Raw genomic sequence first — 17,717 nt, 5'->3', positions numbered from 1 at the left:
AGGTGGAGAAGCCGCAGCTGTGGCTGATTCACCGACACTAACATCACCGGAGTTGCTCTTAGTTCAGAGGCGCGTTACCCAGCTCGGATAGTCGGGTGTCACACTCCGCCGCCTCGCTTGTGAAGAGCAACCCCCCAGAGTGGGGAGCACGAAAGGTCCCTTGACCACAGAGCAAGCAAGCGGGTCTCTCGCCAACAGCCAATCACCGCTGGAGCTGCCCGCCTGACCACGCCTCTCCCTCTTCTGATAGGCCAGCGAGCTGGCCGTGACGCAGGTCCCCACACATGGGGGAATGGAGCTGACCGGTTGGGTTCAGTCCCCAGTGTCCTGCAGCCGGGCCGGGCTCGGGGCGGCTGCAGCTCAGACTGGCTCCTGCCATGGCCAAGAGGAGCTCGCTGTTCATACGGATCGTGGAAGGGAAACACTTGCCAGCTAAGGACATGTGAGTCAAAGCGCCTCTCTGCAGGGGTGGGGGCTTCGCTTGGGCTGCCCCTCGTGGGGCACAGGCAGGTGGGGGTGATTTGCAGGGGGGCTGGCACCGGGTGCTGCTGGTCCATTGAGCCAACCTGTAAACCCTGGACTGAATGGAAACCACTTCAAGCCAGGGGGTGCGGCAGCCCCCCACTAGTTCCAGCGCCTGTGGGGGATTGGGTTGGTTCTAGGTCGCAGATTAGAGGTGGCCCATGAAACACAGGGAGGATAGAGATGGTTGTTGGGCAAGGGAAAAAGGATCTCCCAGCCCCACAGGACTGGCATGTTAATCCCCAGCCCCCAAACAGCAAGTATGGCCAAAGTAGTATCCCTTCCCTCCCCCAGCTATCCACAAGACTGTCTCTTACACACACACACACACACCGTACCCGTGCAGGCCTGTCTATAGGGTTATTGCTATTCAGAGACAACCCCTATTGCAGGCAAGTTTTGAGGGATCTCCTCCCCACCCCTCACTCTCAGTGTAGTTCTTGCACGTTAACCCTCACACACCTCTCCAGCGCCGGTGTGTTTCCTCAACACAGACCCACACACCTTGCAGTTAGTCCCCCAACACAGCCACTCATGCTTCCTTCCCAAGCAAGCCAGGTCTTAGGGTTTTCCCCCAATACACATGCACCCTCTCCTGGTGTAGGTATGCTTGAGGAGTTATTTCCCAATATATACCACATGCTTTTCCCACACATGCATGTTTGTTAGGATTCTCACCCACTACACACGTACTCTCTGAACTCTGGATTCTGGACAGTAGTTACAAAGCAGTGTCCCAGCACCTGTCTGTTCTTCGCGTTGCTTCTCGTTTACAGGCATTGGACCGAAACCAAAAAAATCATATTGTTCCCAAAAGAGGTTGATTGACTTATTTATTTGCTTCCTGATTTATTCTTCTTTTCCATCCTGCATGGCCCTTTCTTGGGGAAGAGGAGAAGTGGCTACACGTTGCTTTTTTCTGGGGAAGGGGAGAGGAAGCAGCTGCATGGGGAAAAGGGTTAGTAAATGAAACAGATGAGATTTTGCTTCTCACCATATGGAGGCATTTGTAACCAGGTTCCCAGTGTAAATCCTGAATCGCTCAGCTCAGCTAGGACAGCCATTTCCGCGGGCTGTTAGTGTTAAGGAATCAGCCTTTGGGTTGATGGGGCTGAAAGGCTGCCAACTCCCCCCCGCCCCCCCAACAATCGTCATGGAAAAGGAATAAACATAAATAAGGAAAGAAACCAGACTTTTGAGTGTTTTATGGGCTTGATTCTGAAACCAGGTTTACATCTGTGTAATAATAATGCCACACTCCTGATTTGCCTGAGTGTGAATGAGAGTTGAATTGGACATTACAGAAAACTGAGGGTGAAACGGCATTTTAAAGAATGTGTTGCCCATAGACTGCATTTTCAGGGAACAGGGACTTGACAAGCTCCCGTTTCACCAGCACAGCTGTGTGGCCTGGTGGGTAGGGCATTTGCTGGTGAAACAAGAGACCTGGGTTCTCTGTCTTGGCCTTTTGGGTGACCCTGCACAAGTCACTTCCCCTCTGTAAAACGAGGTTAATTATCTGCCTATGTTAAAGTGCCTTGAGCTCTGTGAATGAAAAACCTGACCGCTATTCTTCTGTCTTTAACTTGGCCAGGCAAACGCTGCTCAGGTTTGTACTCTGCAGAGCCTCTTCCTCTAAAGCTGGTGGTGAGGCTGCACAGGGGAGGTGGTGCAGGCTCTGTACACTGAGAGGGCCTGCTGGAGCATGAGGGTTTGAAGTCGTGCTGCAGCTGTGAGGGTCCAGTTGGCCAGTACTGCCCTAGGGGGGCTCCCCAGTCGGCAATGGCAAGTGAGGAAGTGCTGTCCCCACAAAAAGGCTCATGAGGAGCAGAAGTATCTGCTGAGGGCTGCTAGCCTGTGTCGTTTTGGGAAACAAGTTTCCTCATCCATGTTCCACACTCCGTTTTTGAGTGGTGGCTGCTGCTCACCCAGGTGCTCTAGAGGTGACCGGTTGGGCTGCCATGAGGTGGATCCGTGTCCTGTGCTTCACCCTCTCTGGCAGGGAGAGGGAATCGCCTCCATCACGCTGGAACAATCCAGCTGATGAGCAGCTCCCAGGCACTGCCTGAAGATACACCCAGCCAGTAGAGCTGGTGCAGGGTGCTTAGCATTGGGTGGCAAGGAATAACGGGGTGATTCCCGAGGATCCCCTTCAAAAAGTTGGACCTAATTCTGAGGAAGGATTGTCCAGTGATTAGGGCGCTAGTCTAGGACGTGGGAGACCTGGGTGAAATTCCCTGCTCTGCCACGGATTTGTCTCAGTGCCTTAGTGGCGCACCTGTGACAGGTGGGTAACAGCCCTGCCCAGGCTCACAGGGGGCTGTGAGGATAAAGCGTGCAACGATTGAGGTGCCCAGATAGCCTAGTGACGGGGCTATGTCAGTACCTTTGGTAGACGCAAGGGTGTAAGCAAGAGCTAACCCGGGGGGAACCGTGCTGACGTCAATGGACGTTACCCCCAGGTGAGATCAGAATCTGGCCCAACTTGCTTTAACTTGAAGGGAGGCACAAGATGTGTCATGGGATGGGTGGCCAGACTGATACGAGTCTGCCTGCCTCCAGTGCAGCTCTGCAGCAGCGCTTTCTCCTTGCGGCTCCGGTGCCCTGGGCTCCAAAGCGAAGGACAGGATCCCAACCCTTCGCCTTGGATCAGACCACGGTTCCCGACACTTTTGGTGACATTACTGGGGTCAGGGTTGTTTTTATTAATTGCTCTTCTGATTAAATCCGTTGAATCCATGCACCAGCTCCTCAGCTGATGTAAACCATGGTAGGGTCACTGAGCGATGCTGCTTTATACCTGCCCAGGATCTGGCCCATTATAGTTGTACAGGTCTGTCGCAACTTACGCGTATTTAACATGCGTGATTTCAGCTTTACGCTGTAGGGCCAGAGTCTGGGGGCGTGGCCTCAAGCAGAAGAGGCGTGGCCTCAAGATTTAAAGGTCCTGGGGCACCAGCTGTGACTGGGAATCCCAGGGCCTTTAAATCACCCAGGGGTCTCCCAGCTGCAGAGGAGGCTGGTAGCCCCTAGGGTAAACTAAAGGGCCCAAGGCTCTAGCCACTGTGGAGCTCTGGGCCCTTTAAATGCCACCCTGGCCCAGCTGCCAGAGCTGCAGGCGGGATTTAAAGGGCTTGGGGATGTAATTTTGAGTATATGCGGTTTTCACTTTACGCGCTAACCACAGAAGGAACCCCCGCATAAGATAAGACTTGCCTGTAGATGTCTGTGGGTGGTGCACCTGCTCTGCTGATGTAAATCTGGAGTAACGCCACTTGTTCCAGCTGAGTTACTCTGGATTTACAGCAGGATTTGGCTCTGATCCTTGCTCCCGACTTTCACTCCGTGGGCCATATCTTCAGCTGGCCTAAATCAGCACAGTTGCTAATGACAAGTCCTGGGGACTGTGCTGACTTATGCCTGCTGAAGGTCGGGCTCCACATCTGTAAACTGACCCAAAGCCCCAGCTGTTGGTAGAAACCAGCAGCTCCGGGGTGACTGATCCGTGAGGTTGCTGATAGCCACAGCTGCACCTGTGGTGTCAATTCAGTCCACAGGGCACCCTGACATTTTAGGCAGCCTACTGGTTAATATATTAATGGATTTGCTTTCTCTGATGCCTGGAATGAAATTCACTCCCCAGGCAGCCTTGGCTTGTCTCCAGCTCCGGGTTGGCTTCGCTGGCCCTCTTTGTGTTTGTCTTGTGTCTGTGTTAGTAAGTGCTTTGAGGGGCTACTAATGGGGCCATGAGTCCCAAGGGTTCAAGGCCCTGGACTGCTCAGTGGAGAGTTTGAGCTAGTGATGTCCTGTATCCTTGGAAATAGATGGGAAAGAAGCTCTGAACGTGCTACTTCGCCTGGATTTGCCCTTCAGTGACCTTGGGGATGTTCTGCCCAGCCTGTAATCACTTCTGAGGTTGTAAAAGTCTTAAAGCCTGATATATTTTTTTTCTTCCCTCTCCCTTCTACCAGCTTTCCCAGAGTGTAATTCCACCAGATTCCGTGGATTTACTGCAAACCAGCACCAGCGTAAATGTGAAGTGATTCAGGCCCTGTAGGGATAAATCCTGCTCTGGTTGACACAGTTGTAAATCCAGGATAACGCCATTTGAATCAATGGATCGTTGTGTATTTACACCAGGGTAGCCAAGGGCAGAATTTGGCCTGTAGTATGCACTCAGGATGGCTACAATGCAGGGATGATTTATGGAAACTGTGCCATAAGTGTTTCGGATTCACCTCTGACACTGCAGTAGATGTGAGCTATTTACCCAGTGTGAAGCAGGTGTGAGATATGAATCAGACCCAGTTGGTGCATGGATTCAGATTCCTGCGGAAGCTGGACAAACCCAAGTACCTCCTATTCAAAAAAACGCTTAAACCTGGCCCCAAATTTTCACCTCCATTTTAACAATGGAAAAAGTCATTTTCAAGCACAAATCTCCCCTGGCAGGGTTTGCAGCCCAGACTTGCCTGCGCTGAGAACTTGAAACTGACTAAACCAGAGGGAAACAGGCTCCTTTCATTTTTCTCCCCCACTATGATCCGAGCCAAGGGAGATAGTTTTGGTTTGGTTTTTTGTGCAAAGAGCCATGAACAGCATCAAGTGAACTGGATTTTTGACACTCCCTTTCAATAATCTAGTGTCATGTTAGGAAGACAAGGAAAGAAACGGGTTTCTGTATGTGTAATGTGTTTATAGGGAAACCCCACCGCATGCTGTCCTGTGTACCAGGCATGTTTTCAGTGCAGCATCAGTCCATGTTTCCAAACACAGCCCCTATCTTTGGGTGCCTCACTTCGGTGGGCCCTGTTAAAAATCCACAATCGCTGGAGTGGCTGGCCCTCAGTGCCTTTCTGGATCCGGCCTAAAAGAGGGATTTGGACAAAATGCAGGCTGAGTGGCAGAACCCGTTTGTAGTGCAAGCCTACAACTTGCTGCTGCTTAACCAGGACAGACCTTGCATGCTCCTAAATGATCTGGCTGTGCCTGAGTCATGTTTTTCCATTCTGGCTCTGGTACATCCTGGGTTTGGCACCTGAAATAAGTTTTTTCCTAGGAGGGCTGGGTCCAGGACCTGGTGCTGGGTGGACCGTTCTGGGAAGAGTGACTCCCCTTGCCAGCCAGGAGCCCAGCCCTTGCCAGCTGGCTCCCCTAAAGAGATTGGGTGTCTTACCTTCTGCAGTGTCTGGGTGCTCACCAGGAAGGTACCTCTCAAGAAGCTATTTCTAGACTGCTTGTAATAACATGCTGTGTCCATGTGAATGATTCCTCCCACCCCTGGGGAAATGTTAAGCGTCCTTCTCCCAAGCAGTCAAGCTGCCGATTTGTTTATTGTTTAATTGTGGGTGATTCAGTGACATTTGATAGTGGGGGACTCCTAGCAACCAGAAATAGCACGGACTGGTGTTGTGTGAGTGTCCCCTACCACAGTGCGGTTCTAGCCTGAGCTGCAATGCACCCTTTGTTAATCTAATGCTGGGCCCCTCCCCGCAATGCACCTCAGTCGTGACCTGCAGCTTGTCTCTTCCAGTTCAGTACAGGTTCCCCACTGTCATCAGCTGGGATGTGGACCATCAATCCTGATGGTTGGAGTAGGAGCCAGAGTCCGGAATGCAATAACCAGGGCCAAGGGATCAGAGCTGGACTCAGGAACTGAAGCCAGGGGTCAGAGAAGAAGTCAGGAGGCCAGTAGGTGAGCAGGACTGAGCAGGGCAGGAGCAAGGCTGGGAACAAGGCAGGATCAGGGCTGAAGCAAAGCAAGGAGCAGGGCCAGCACAGGAGAGGTCACAGCCGCAGGCAGATGTGGTGAATAGCCAGAGCTCGGTTAGAGCTGGTGCGCTTAACAGCAGGCTTGCTGGCTTCCTTGGCCAGTCAGGCAGAGTGGTCATCTCAGGCTCAGCTGTGCTCACAGGAGGCCCGGTGACTAGACAAGTGGAGCTGCAAGGCCTCACACCTGACACCCTCCACGGCTCTGCCAGTGAATCGCAGTCCTGGCTGGCAGCCTGTCTTGCTTTCCTAGGCTGTATCGTGCCTGGGGTATCTCCCCTGCAGCCAGTGGAACTGGACCAGGCATGGATTTGTTGGGTTTGCATTGGGGACGAATGGGGACCACGTTGAGCCACCGTACGTATTTCCCTTCTGACCAGTTCCTTGGTTTGGAACCCTTGGCAAGGAGGAGGTCAGAGCAGCAGAGTGTGGAGAGAGGGATGGGGCTAATTCTTAGGAGACTCCAAGCAGCTCATCCCTAGGGGATGAGGGGCCCCCTGGAGGCTTCAGCTGGAGCGTTAGTTGAAGAATTTCTGCGGCCGTTTTGTTGACCATGATATTCCACCACTCGGCCTTTCTGCTGTACCTGCTCCTTGTTCCTGGCCGAGGATGGGGCATGAATGCAGGCTGCGAGTCACTTCACCTTTATAGACTGTGCTTGTACATCTGATCTGCAGAGGAGGAATATCCCTTCTGAATCCCAAGGAGATGGCCTCTGCAGGAGGGGTCATGGGTTATTTCCATGGACAGATGTCCTAGCAGGGTCATACTGATGCCTTCAGGTACAGTTTTGCCTAAAGCTTTCGTCCTTGTACTTAGCTAGCACAAATGTAGACACCAGTATTGGAGTCTCATCTGAGCAAAGGCCATTTCTGTCTGCTGGAGTTTTCCAGTAGCTTGGGTTACAGTGGTAGCCCTTGGAGTTCGCTGCATCTTCCGCCTGAAGGTTTCAGAGTGCTTTACAAACATAAGTGCACTAAATCTCACCATCTCCTGAGAAGGCAGATATCCCCACTCTCGCAGAGATGGGGAATCTGGGGAACACAGTTTGGGAATGTATTGCGCAAGGCTGTGGAGCAAGTAGCAGAGCTGAGAAAGGAACCCAGGTGTGCTTGCCACTAGACAATGCTGCCCCTTACTCTTCCTGTCTGAAGACCCGTGACTCTTAAATGATCTTGCCCTCCACGGACACCAGAGTCTGTCTGTATGTCCTTCTGCATGTGACTTGAGACACCTTGGCAGGGCTTTCCGAAAGAGGAGTTAGGTACCCAACTTCTTTAGGGTCCATTGGAAATCCCAGAGATTAGATTTGTTTTTAGACTGCTTTTGTAAGTCTGCAGCTGTGCTGTGGGGTGAGACTCTGCACCCTGCTCAGCCTGTGTGTACGGGGGTGGATCATGTCGCTATTTGTTTCTATCCCAGCTTAAATATCTGTCTGTTAGACGAGGCTTGCAAAATTGACGGGAGATGGTGGTTCTAGAAAGTGGAAAAAGGCAAGTAAAACTTGGGTATCTTCATAGAGAAGGTGGCAAGCAGATTCTGTGTCTTGGCTAGTACATTTTTAATGATTTTGCCAAGTTGGATTAGTTTCTGTCTGTCCTTCCTGTGCAAGGAACTCAGTGTGAGCTCTTACTTACTACTTTTTGATTATTTAACTTTGTTTTTTCTTAATTTTTTTTGTATGGATTTTTTTACATCAAAAGTCTCCATGCCCTCATCTTTCTAGAAGACACTGACTATGTGTACGTACGCTAGGGGGAACAGTGTCTTTTTGCTACATATTAATTAACGTGTGTTATAAAATCTGCAACTTGCCCTATCTACGCCGAGTTTTAACATAGATGAACAGGCTGAAGCAAACCCTGCTAACACGACAACTTGCTCTCTCTACACTAGGATTTGATAAGTTCTGGCGAAGGCATTTAAAAAAAGAAAAACACAAACCCTTTTCCTTGTGTAGACATGGTCCTAGTGAAGATGTGGGAGTCCCCGGGGGGACACTGCAGCAGGCCAGGATGCCTGGGCCAGTTAGTCCTGTTCGCTTAGCCCTGTCCTGCTAGCTTTGTGCAAGGTGTGGGACTTGAAAAGAGGAGGAAGAAGTGGGGAAGGAGTTTCTGGGGGAAGGCTGCCAAAATTTGCTGGGGCATGGTGGGCATGCAGGCCAGAGCAGGTGAGGAGAAAAGCTGATTGGGAGGAGGCAGGAGAGTATCTTGTGATTATCCCTGAGGAATGAGGGCAGCTAGGGAGAGCAGAGAGCCCAGCAGTTGGCGGCTAGCTGGGGAGGACAGAAGTGAGGCTTCTCCGCAAGGAGACAAAAAGCTGACTGAGGATTCTGGCCTGCCTGAGGCCCTTGAGGGGAGGGTAGACCTGACCCAATGGCCGGGTTGATTGGAGCCCAGATTCTGGCTGTCAGTCAGTGGGACAGCAGGCTGCAACCTGGGCTTTGTGGTTCCTTCCCATCGGTTGAAGAGCTGATGGGGAGGAACCACAATGCCCAGCTGTCAAACAGTTATGGCCTTGGGACCCAAAAAACCACAAGAAAAGAGGCATGGGAGTGTGGGTCAAGGGGAACCCCACACAGCCCCCACAGTTCCTCGAAGGAGTTCGAGGAGCCAGTGGACACCACCTGCCCAACCAGACTGCCTGGAGACGTGGCATGACGAGCCAGAAGCCGTATCCACAGTCACAGAGCAAGCCCCCCATCCAGCTTCCTCCTCCTCCTCCTCCTGTTCCTGTGGATGGCTCTCTTGGCCAGCGCTGGGAGGAAGTTGACGGGGAGGTTTTGCGACTTTGTGGGGGCCACGGATAGCAGGTGCAAATCTGAGGAGATGTGGAGGGAAATGCAGCCAGAACCTCACTAGAAAGCTGTGAAGGAGCCAGCAGAAGGACCCACAATAGGTAGACTGGGGCAGGCCTTTGCTGCTGGGAGCCCACCTATACGGAAGGGGGCCGAAGACCAAGTCCTGTGAGACTGGAGCCTCTTGTTCGGATGTTGCTTGAAGACTTGAACTAAGGGACCGTGTAATCCTGGAAGGGGTTGAATGCTTTAAACTGGCTTGGCCGGACGTCAAGTTGCCTCTATGGCCAAAGTAGGCCGAAGCTCCTTGTGGCAACTGAGATGGCAACACCGTGATGCCGGGGGGGCACCCTGGGATGATGGGTTTTGTAGCAAGCCTCCATTGCAAGCAAAGGTATGACTGCAGTCCAGGAAGGCCTATCCATGTTCTCTAAAACAAGGAAGACAAGATTTGACATTGCCAAGGTAAAAAAACACCTAGAAACCCCCTTTTAGGCCTTCTACATCCATTGCAAAGAGAGGGCAGAGCTTCAGTTTCATGTCCCTTGGCAGGTCATGGCTCCTGCTTCTGCTCCCTTTAACCTGGTTTTAATTCTGTTTTCTTGGTATGTCAGGGGGCTTTGGGGCCTTATAAAGAAAATATGACGCTATTATTTTTTTAGGACTGCTCCTTTGTCCTGTTAAGCAGCCATCCTCCTGGCAGTCAGGGAAACACCAGCATCCTTAGAGTTAATGGTGGAAAACCCATTAAGGCAAAAGGAGCCACTGCCACCTTTTTAGTGGTGCTTTGATTCGCAGCCTCAGCCAGAAGTCCTGGGTCATTTAGCTTCAGCAATGATTAACAAACCACCAGAACGGGAAGTTTCCAGCACCACAAGCTATGCACACAACTCAACCTTGGCATTTCATTATAAAACTGTCAGCCTCCCCTAAGGATCTGTGGCCTCCCATAAACAATGGGACGTTAAAACCTGCTGGGAGGAAGCCTAGAAATGGCCTCTCTCCAGCTACCTTAGGTCAGGCACCTCTTGTGCTACCTTGTTCTGCAGCAGACTTTTTCTGGATTGCTTTCCTCTGTTCAGATGAAATGCCTGTTCAACCAGGATCTTTCTGAGGTGCTTATATGGCCCCTACCCCAGTGGAAGGGTTTTTCCTATTGCTGTAGGAAGTCGCCTCTCCAAGCAGCGGTAGCTAAGGGTTAACGTGAAGTAGGTATCTTGCGTTGGTGCAAGCAGTGTTCTCCCAGGGCAGTTAGAGTGCACCTCTTTGGTGCTACTCTGCAGTTCACACCTCCGTAGTTCATGCTGTGGCACAGTGTAGACAGAGCCTAGGTCATGAGGAGAATTTTCCATGGATTTAGCCATGCCTACACTGGGGGTTAGGTTGGAATTTTTCACACCCTGAGCACTGTAGCGTAAGGCCATGACTTGCCTAAGGTTTCACGGGGAGTTGAACTCAGGTCTCCAGCTAGCACCATAACCACTGAACCATCCTTCCTCTCCTCCATTCTCTGGAGCAGTGAGCTGAATGGTTCCCAGGACTGCCTGATTCATTTGTTGTTGGCACTGGCTGAGAAACATTGGAAGAGTTGGAAAATGCCATTGTGTTGAAATCAGAATGATTAGTGAGAGAATGTTGATCTTGACACAACTCTCAATGGAAAATTTCAAAATGGTGTGCCATTGAAATGGAGGGGTTGATTTCCATGTTCTTGTTTCATTTGGACACTTGTTTTGGCTTTGATATTATAAATATGATCATGTTTAATAATTTATTTTATATTGTTTCACAGTTGTTGAAACAAAAGGTTTGATACGAGCAGCTCAAGGGCTGGATTAAAACATCTGAAGGGCCTAATGCGGCCCCCAGGCCATAGTTTGCCCTCCCCTGATCTAGGGACGGACACTTAAAATCATAGAATCATGATTCTAAGTGTCCTCCGTAGATCAGGGGACACTTATGATGATGTAAATTGATGCAGCCCCATTGGCCTCAATAAAGCTACACTGGTTTGTACCAGCTAGGAGCTGGTCCTTAATATCTAACCTGGAGAATGTAAAGAAACAATCTACAGACTAGTTTGTCCATATCTGACATTCCCTATGTACTTAACATTTCCTGCCTTAGACAAACTATTGTCAGCAGTGGCATATATTTAACAGAATTTGATCCACTGATTTCATTTTAAAACCTGTCCAGAATGCAGTTGTAGCTCATTGAAATGCTGGGAGAAACACTTTCTTAGCAACCTGAAATTCCTTCCAGCGAAAAACACAGATTCAAATTATCAGCTCCCCGTAAAATGAAATTGCATTGGAAAATGTGTTGTCAAATAATAACAGAGAATGTAAGTGACACAGTAGCAGAGAAAATGGTGCTGGTAACAGGACAAAAAGAAGGGCTCTTTAAAATAAATTAGGTCAGTTATTTTATCTGAGAGGCCAGCTTTGGGAAAAACATGGGCATTGCCAGGCTGGTCCATCCAGTCCAGTAACCTATCTCTGACATTAACCAGTACCAGATGCTTCAGAGGAAAGTGTAAGAAAGAGGCCCACAGTAGGGGCTGTGGGAAAATCTATCCTCATATTAGGTCTCATCTTGGTCTAATAGTTAGATACTTTCAGAATGATTGTTTTTACTTATCCGTGCTAATATTCAATCCCTTTCAGTCTAGGCCTCAGTGATTTCATGTAGCAGTGAGTTCCACAGTTTAATCATTTCATTATCTAAAGTGACACATAGGTACCCAAACCATGGGTGCCTCAGTACAAATGTAGCTGCTGCAACTTCAGGCAAGGCATTGAAAATGGCACCCTGCTACATTCAGCCGCCCCACCCTGCTGTGAGATGGGTGGGAAGCACCAAACCTGCTAAACAGATGAGGGTGCGAAACCGCAATAAGAATAAACCCATGGTTACCCACCACTGCTCTAGGACCATGCCCAGCTCAGTGGCACAGGTGTAAGCGACGGCTCTCCCTCTCCCCCCACTCCCCGCTCATTCGTATGGTACTGAAAATGGCCGCCAGAACCTGCGAGCTGTCTGCCTTCGGGCTTCCACCATGGCTGCTGCCAGACCAGTCTTGCTGAACTGATGTGGGTTCCTGTAGCGCTCTGACTACAGGCCCTCCCATTCCTTCTCCCCCAGGCGGCTGCTCTTGCTATTCTGGGGAGTAGGTTTGTGACAGACAGCGCCTGAGGGCAGCAAACTGAACTCAGCATCAGAGCAGAGGCCCAAGCCCTGCCTGCAGTTTGCGGCCATGCGACTAATGTTTGTTTTTAGTCTATCAGCCACTTAACGCTCCTTGGCAGAATTAACCTTTCCACTGGCCAGGGGAGTTGTTGCTCCGGCTGCAAATCATTAAGACAGTTCTGCAGAATGCCGTGTTTGGGTCCTCCCACCCCTGTTCCTTCCTTTGATTGGAAAGTTTAATTGAAACAGCAAATGTGCCAAAGAGGCTGCATTTACCACTGGCCTTTCCCTGCTTTATGCCGGCTCCAGGCCCCAAGCCAGCGCGGTGCAGTGTAGCAGTGTGTGTGGGGGTCTCCTCACCTCACCTCCCCCTCAAAGCAGGACCCTGACTCTGACCTCTAGCCTCCCTTTGGGTGACTATGTCCAGCACACCGGGACACGTGGCTCTTTCCACCTGATTTCTCCCTGCCCAGACCCTGTAATAGGCCTGATTCAAAGCTCATCGACTTCAATGGGCTTTGGGTCAGGCCCATAGCATGTGCCTCTTCTGTCCGGTGACCATCACCATGGTATCTGGACAGCTGTGCTGGTTCCTCAAAACTTTTCCCCTCCTTGGCTGTGCTACACCCTTATGGGAATCTCTCCCCTTGGCCGTGATGGTGGGAGTGGGGTGGCACCAGCCTCTTTACACCCTTGTCTAGATCTGCTCCCCTCCCTGCTTGGTCAGTGGAGAGGCAACCTGCAGGAGAGGGTGTGGTGTGGGGGGGGGCTGTAGCTGCCTGGTGGGGGCGAGAAGGAGGCGCTGCTGCTTGCAGCACAGGGCTGCCCTTTGAGAAGATGGAATCGGTGTCCACACCTCTTTAAAGAGCCATGTTTTGAACCCAGTCCCCTGGCAGCACGAATGCCCTTTCCAGTCCCAGGGCAGACAGAGGCAGAGTTGTGCTGGGAAACAGAGGACGGTGCACAGGCTGTCATGAGATCACCAAGCTCAGTCCAAGGCTGAACTGAGTTCTACTTAACCCACAGCTGGGAGGAATCCAGCATTAGCCCATGGATCTGCAGCCTGTCGTCAAAGACCCCAGTGGGCAGGGTTTGCATAAGGCCATCTGAGGACTTTGCCACAGAGCAGGCTGGATGCAGAATCTGCCTGGGATTCCCCACATAGCTGTAGGCCACCAGAGCAGTCTTGCAGAATAACTTCTGGACATGCTTGTGCAATGAAACCCCACCGTCCATGGGTCAAATACAGCTTGGAGGAGATCCTCAGCTCCATTGATCAGAGAGGCCCATGCAGCTGTCAAATGGGAGTGGCTTTCAGTCAGTCCTGATCTGGGCATCTGTGAGCCAGTGGCCAAGGCACGAAAGGTCTCTTCTCCTCTTCCGCTTCCTCTGAGCTAGACAGCCTTTTGTTTGTGGGCTGGTAGGTTCATGCCATGTCCCTTTCCTAATGAAGAGCATTTAGTCCTAAGCAAATTTGTTTTGACTTGATATCTGCAGCAGAGTTGGTAAGGACCTGTCTGAAATCTCAACCCTTGAAGCCATTGTGGTGGGCTGTCTTTCCCCCTAGTGCAGATCTGTTGAGTGGGAATTCCGGCTGGTTTTCTGGCAGCTGCTTGTGCTGGTTGGTGATCTTTTTTCTCTTTTGAGTTCTGTGCCTTAAAGGCCTTGAGTCCGTGTGCCAGAAGGATCTAGTCCAAGGGTCGGCAACCTTTCAGAAGTGCTGTGCTGAGTCTTCATTTATTCACTCTGATTTAAGGCTTAACGTGCCAGTAATACATTTTAACATTTTTAGAAGGTCTCTTTCTACAAGTCTATATAATATGTAACTTAACTGTTGTATTTAAAGTAAATAAGGTTTTCAAAATGTTTAAGAAGCTTCATTTAAAATTAAATTTAAAATGCAGAGTTCCCTTGGACTGGTGGCCAGGACCTGGCAGTGTGAGTGCCACTGAAAATCAGCTCACGTGCCACCTTCGGCACCCGTGCCATAGGTTGCCCACCCCTGATCTAGTCTATTCCTTGACCTAGAATTTGCTTTCAGGCCAGCACCACCTAACTCCAGAAGTTTTGGGTCAGCACCAGGTCAGTGTGCCTTCCTGGCTGGGAATTACCCCCCCAAACCGAGACCACTGGGACTTCCTCCTTCAGGGCATAAGGATGTCCCTCCTCCAGGACGTGCAGAAAGCCACCTAAAGCCCATCCCCGGAGAGCTACAGGAGTTTTTGTGGCTGTTAGGAACATGTATGGGACATGGGTGGAGAGAAGCTGAATGTGCTACGGGACCCATATGCCAGACTGAGAGTGTTGGCTATGATGAGGGGTGATTCTGGGCCTCTTGGAGTTAGTTCTCAGGACACCTGGGTTCAGTATTGGCTCAAGGTAAAGTCAAGGAAATATCGCAGATCTTAACTTCCCCATGCAGTTTGCCCAGTGGGGGAAGGAGAGGAAGAACCCGGCTGGTGGCGTTCTGATCCCCCCAGAACTTGGGCGAGCTGGGCCGGGTCCAACTGGGCTGGAGTTGGCTCTGTCTCTCCTTTTGGTCACGTTGCCACTGCAGGAAACAGCTGCATCTGCAACAGCACTAAGTCACTCTCTGACTCGAGTGCCAGCACCTGATGGGGGAAGTTGGACGTGCTCAGATCCGGTGATAGAGACGGGGGTTTTCCTCCCCTGTTTTGGAAAGAAGAAAACTTCTTGGCAGCCAGAAGGACTGAGAGATTCCCAGCCAGGCACCTCTGTGTTTACAAGGAAGCCAGGGTCTGAGATTTATTTCCTTAGTGCCTAACCATCCCCCATCCTGGATCCATTCTGATTTCTGTTCAGTCCAGATCCTGTCGGGTGACAGTGCTTGCATAGATTTCTAAGGCCAGAATATCCCATTGAACTGGATAGTCTGACCTACACAAGCCAGTTTTTTTTCACCTAATACTTTGTGCTTGACAAAAGCCTCCAGAATGGCACCAGTCTTGATTTGGAGACCTCAGAGATGGAGAATCCACCACTTTCTTCCATTGGTTTACAGGACTCTTTGGTTCATTTTATTTCCTAGCGAGCTTAGAGTGCCAATGGCTGGTGCCTCACTGGCATGCCTGCTCCATTTGGGTCTCTGAGAAATAGCCTGTCTGAGCTGCCCCGATTAGTTTATTTATTATTTGCATTGCAATAGGACCTAGATCCCCCTGCTAAGATCAGGTCTAGAAGAGCTGTTCTGGAGCCGGGAAGCGTGGGTATAGCAGGGAAGGCAGTTAATGGATTTTACCTCTCGCTGTCCCTAAAAAGAGCTGATACTTGCTGTGTGATTGTATCAGCCCTTCCTTAGAGGCCCAGAACTGCCGACCGTGAGCATTCAAAAACCGTGAGTCAGGCCTCGAGAAAGTCATGAGATTAAAAACCCCCACAAAAACCAATAAACCGTCTCATCCCCTGACACAATATGCCTCTGGAAGCCTGCTGCTAGCACTCTAAGGATACGTCTATGCTGCAAAATAAACCACCCAGCCATGAATCTCGGAGCTCAGGCCTGCAAGCTCACCCTTTGGTGCTAAAGACAGGCATGTAGGGGTTCCTGTGTGGGCTCTGAGACGCTCCCCCTCCCTTACCCTTGCGAGGTTTCAGAGCCCAGACTCCAGTCCGAGGGGGAATGTCTACACTGATCTTTTTAAAGCCGTAGCATGAGTCCAAGTCTGTAGATCTGGGCTCTGAGACATGCTGCCCTGGTGTTATTTTGCAGGAGAGCCGCACCCTTAGATGAGTGGACCGTGACTTGTGTAGGTGGGAAAGGCCATTGTGACTGAAGAATGAAAGTTGGGTGCCGCCTTTCCCTTGTAGCAACTGTGGTTAGAAATTCCCTGGGCAGTGAAGTCTGTGCTAACATGGGCATTTTGTGTTTGTTTTGCAGCACGGGCAGCAGTGACCCTTACTGCATCGTGAAAATCGACAATGAAGCTATCATCAGGTAACAGACTCATCGGCTTGCGCTCTCTAATGCTCGTTCGCGTGATCTTGCACGCTCTCTCTGTGCAGACTCTATTCTCAGTTGGTGTAAATCCGCTTGGCTCTGCTGACTTCAGTGAAGCTAGGCCTGTTTACATCTCTAAGGATCTGGGGTCATGGGTTAGCTTTTTTTGTTGTTTGTTTTCCCTCAAAGTGCTCCCTGGAGCAAACGCTGATTTCTTCTGCACATCTAGAATGTGTGTTCCATGTGATCATCTTGTATATTCCAAAACTTGAAAAGCCAGCGAGGGACTAATCCCGAGCTCCGTGCAGTTTGGCGCAGTTTACAACATTTGCCATATATAAAAAAAAGTTTGCCGTAGTTTTAGGATGTTAGGAGCCAGTGATCAGAGAGACATTTCCTTTTCATGCGAAATGACTGTTAGGGAGGTTATGAATTTTTCCTCCTTCTGATTAGAGATTAATGTCATGTTGATTTTGGAACAGCTGGTAGAACTGTCAACTCCCCGCCCCCCTTTTTTTTTAAAAGCTGTAGATTTGATTTTCAACTTGTTCCCTCCCAAGCTGGCTCTGTAAACAAGAAGGAGCTATCAGAAAAGCTATTTCCCATCTCCTGTTTTGTCTCATATCCTCTCTAGCAGACATTGCTTTTTATTCTCGTGTGTTTGGAGCAGAGCTGGCGTGAGCTTGATGTTTTGTTTCCCAGCAATCCATGACGACCCGGCGCTAAGGGCTGAAATGTGTGCTTTTTGAGTATAATCGCTAACCGGTGGTAGAATGCCTGTGTAGACTGGACAAGTTTAAAACATGTTAGAGTTAAGTTCAACCAGCTATCTTGGCTCTGCACTGGGATCCGGACCCGCTAACCCATATTAGAGCTACAGCTCACCCTGTCTGCACTAGGACTTTAGTATGTGTTCGCCTTTTAAAATGTGATAGCTCTTTATTTATTTTTAACTAGTGTAGACAGGAGGCTGCTACTCACACACAAGTCCTTTTGCTACAAGGTTGCTGATCTGAATCCCCAGCCCCAGGTTAGTAGTGACTGAAAGCTGTTAGCTTTGGAGTGTAGTTTAGGACAGAAAGTGAATCTGAAGGTGGTCATCTGGTGGTTCTCAGATATGTCCACGTCGTGATTACAATAGAGAGAAGTTTCAGGATCCTCCCGCTCCTTTTAAGCTCATCTAACCATAAAGAGAGAGCCGCTCGGCATACTCTGCTAAAACCTGATTTTGACCCCCAGGTTGAGAGCCCTTAGTGTATCCAAATGAAAGTTCAGGGGGAACTGCAGTCTGACTAGGACACACTACTATGGCGAAGTTCCCTGGGTCCCTGAGGCTATGTCTACACTGCAGTGTAAGCCCAGGGTTCAAACACAGGCTCAAGTCTAACCTCCCTTCCATCTATACACAAATTGCAGTAACCCAGGGCTCAGACCCAGGACCCCTGGGGGGTGAAGAGGCTGAACCTGAATCAAGCCAGG

At 50.3% G+C, this 17,717-nt stretch overlaps 1 protein-coding gene across 3 annotated transcripts in view; it reads left to right on the top strand.

The window, feature by feature from the left end:
- Positions 1-305: 305 nt before the first annotated feature.
- LOC115636608 (ras GTPase-activating protein 4-like) overlaps positions 306-17,717 on the top strand; it is a 49,235-nt gene continuing 31,823 nt past the window's right edge. For all 3 annotated transcript variants that reach the window (XM_030536930.1, XM_030536929.1, XM_030536928.1), the window contains exons 1-2: positions 306-442; positions 16,179-16,235. In XM_030536930.1, coding sequence (XP_030392790.1) covers positions 378-442; positions 16,179-16,235 — 122 coding nt within the window. In that variant the 5' untranslated portion in view covers positions 306-377. The remainder of the gene's footprint in view (positions 443-16,178; positions 16,236-17,717) is intronic.

Source organism: Gopherus evgoodei, chromosome 17, assembly GCF_007399415.2.
Source record: "Gopherus evgoodei ecotype Sinaloan lineage chromosome 17, rGopEvg1_v1.p, whole genome shotgun sequence".
In the NCBI taxonomy this organism is placed as follows: Eukaryota; Metazoa; Chordata; order Testudines; family Testudinidae; genus Gopherus; species Gopherus evgoodei.
The sequence above is the reverse complement of the archived record's forward strand: the minus strand, read 5'-3'. Positions and strand labels throughout refer to the sequence as shown.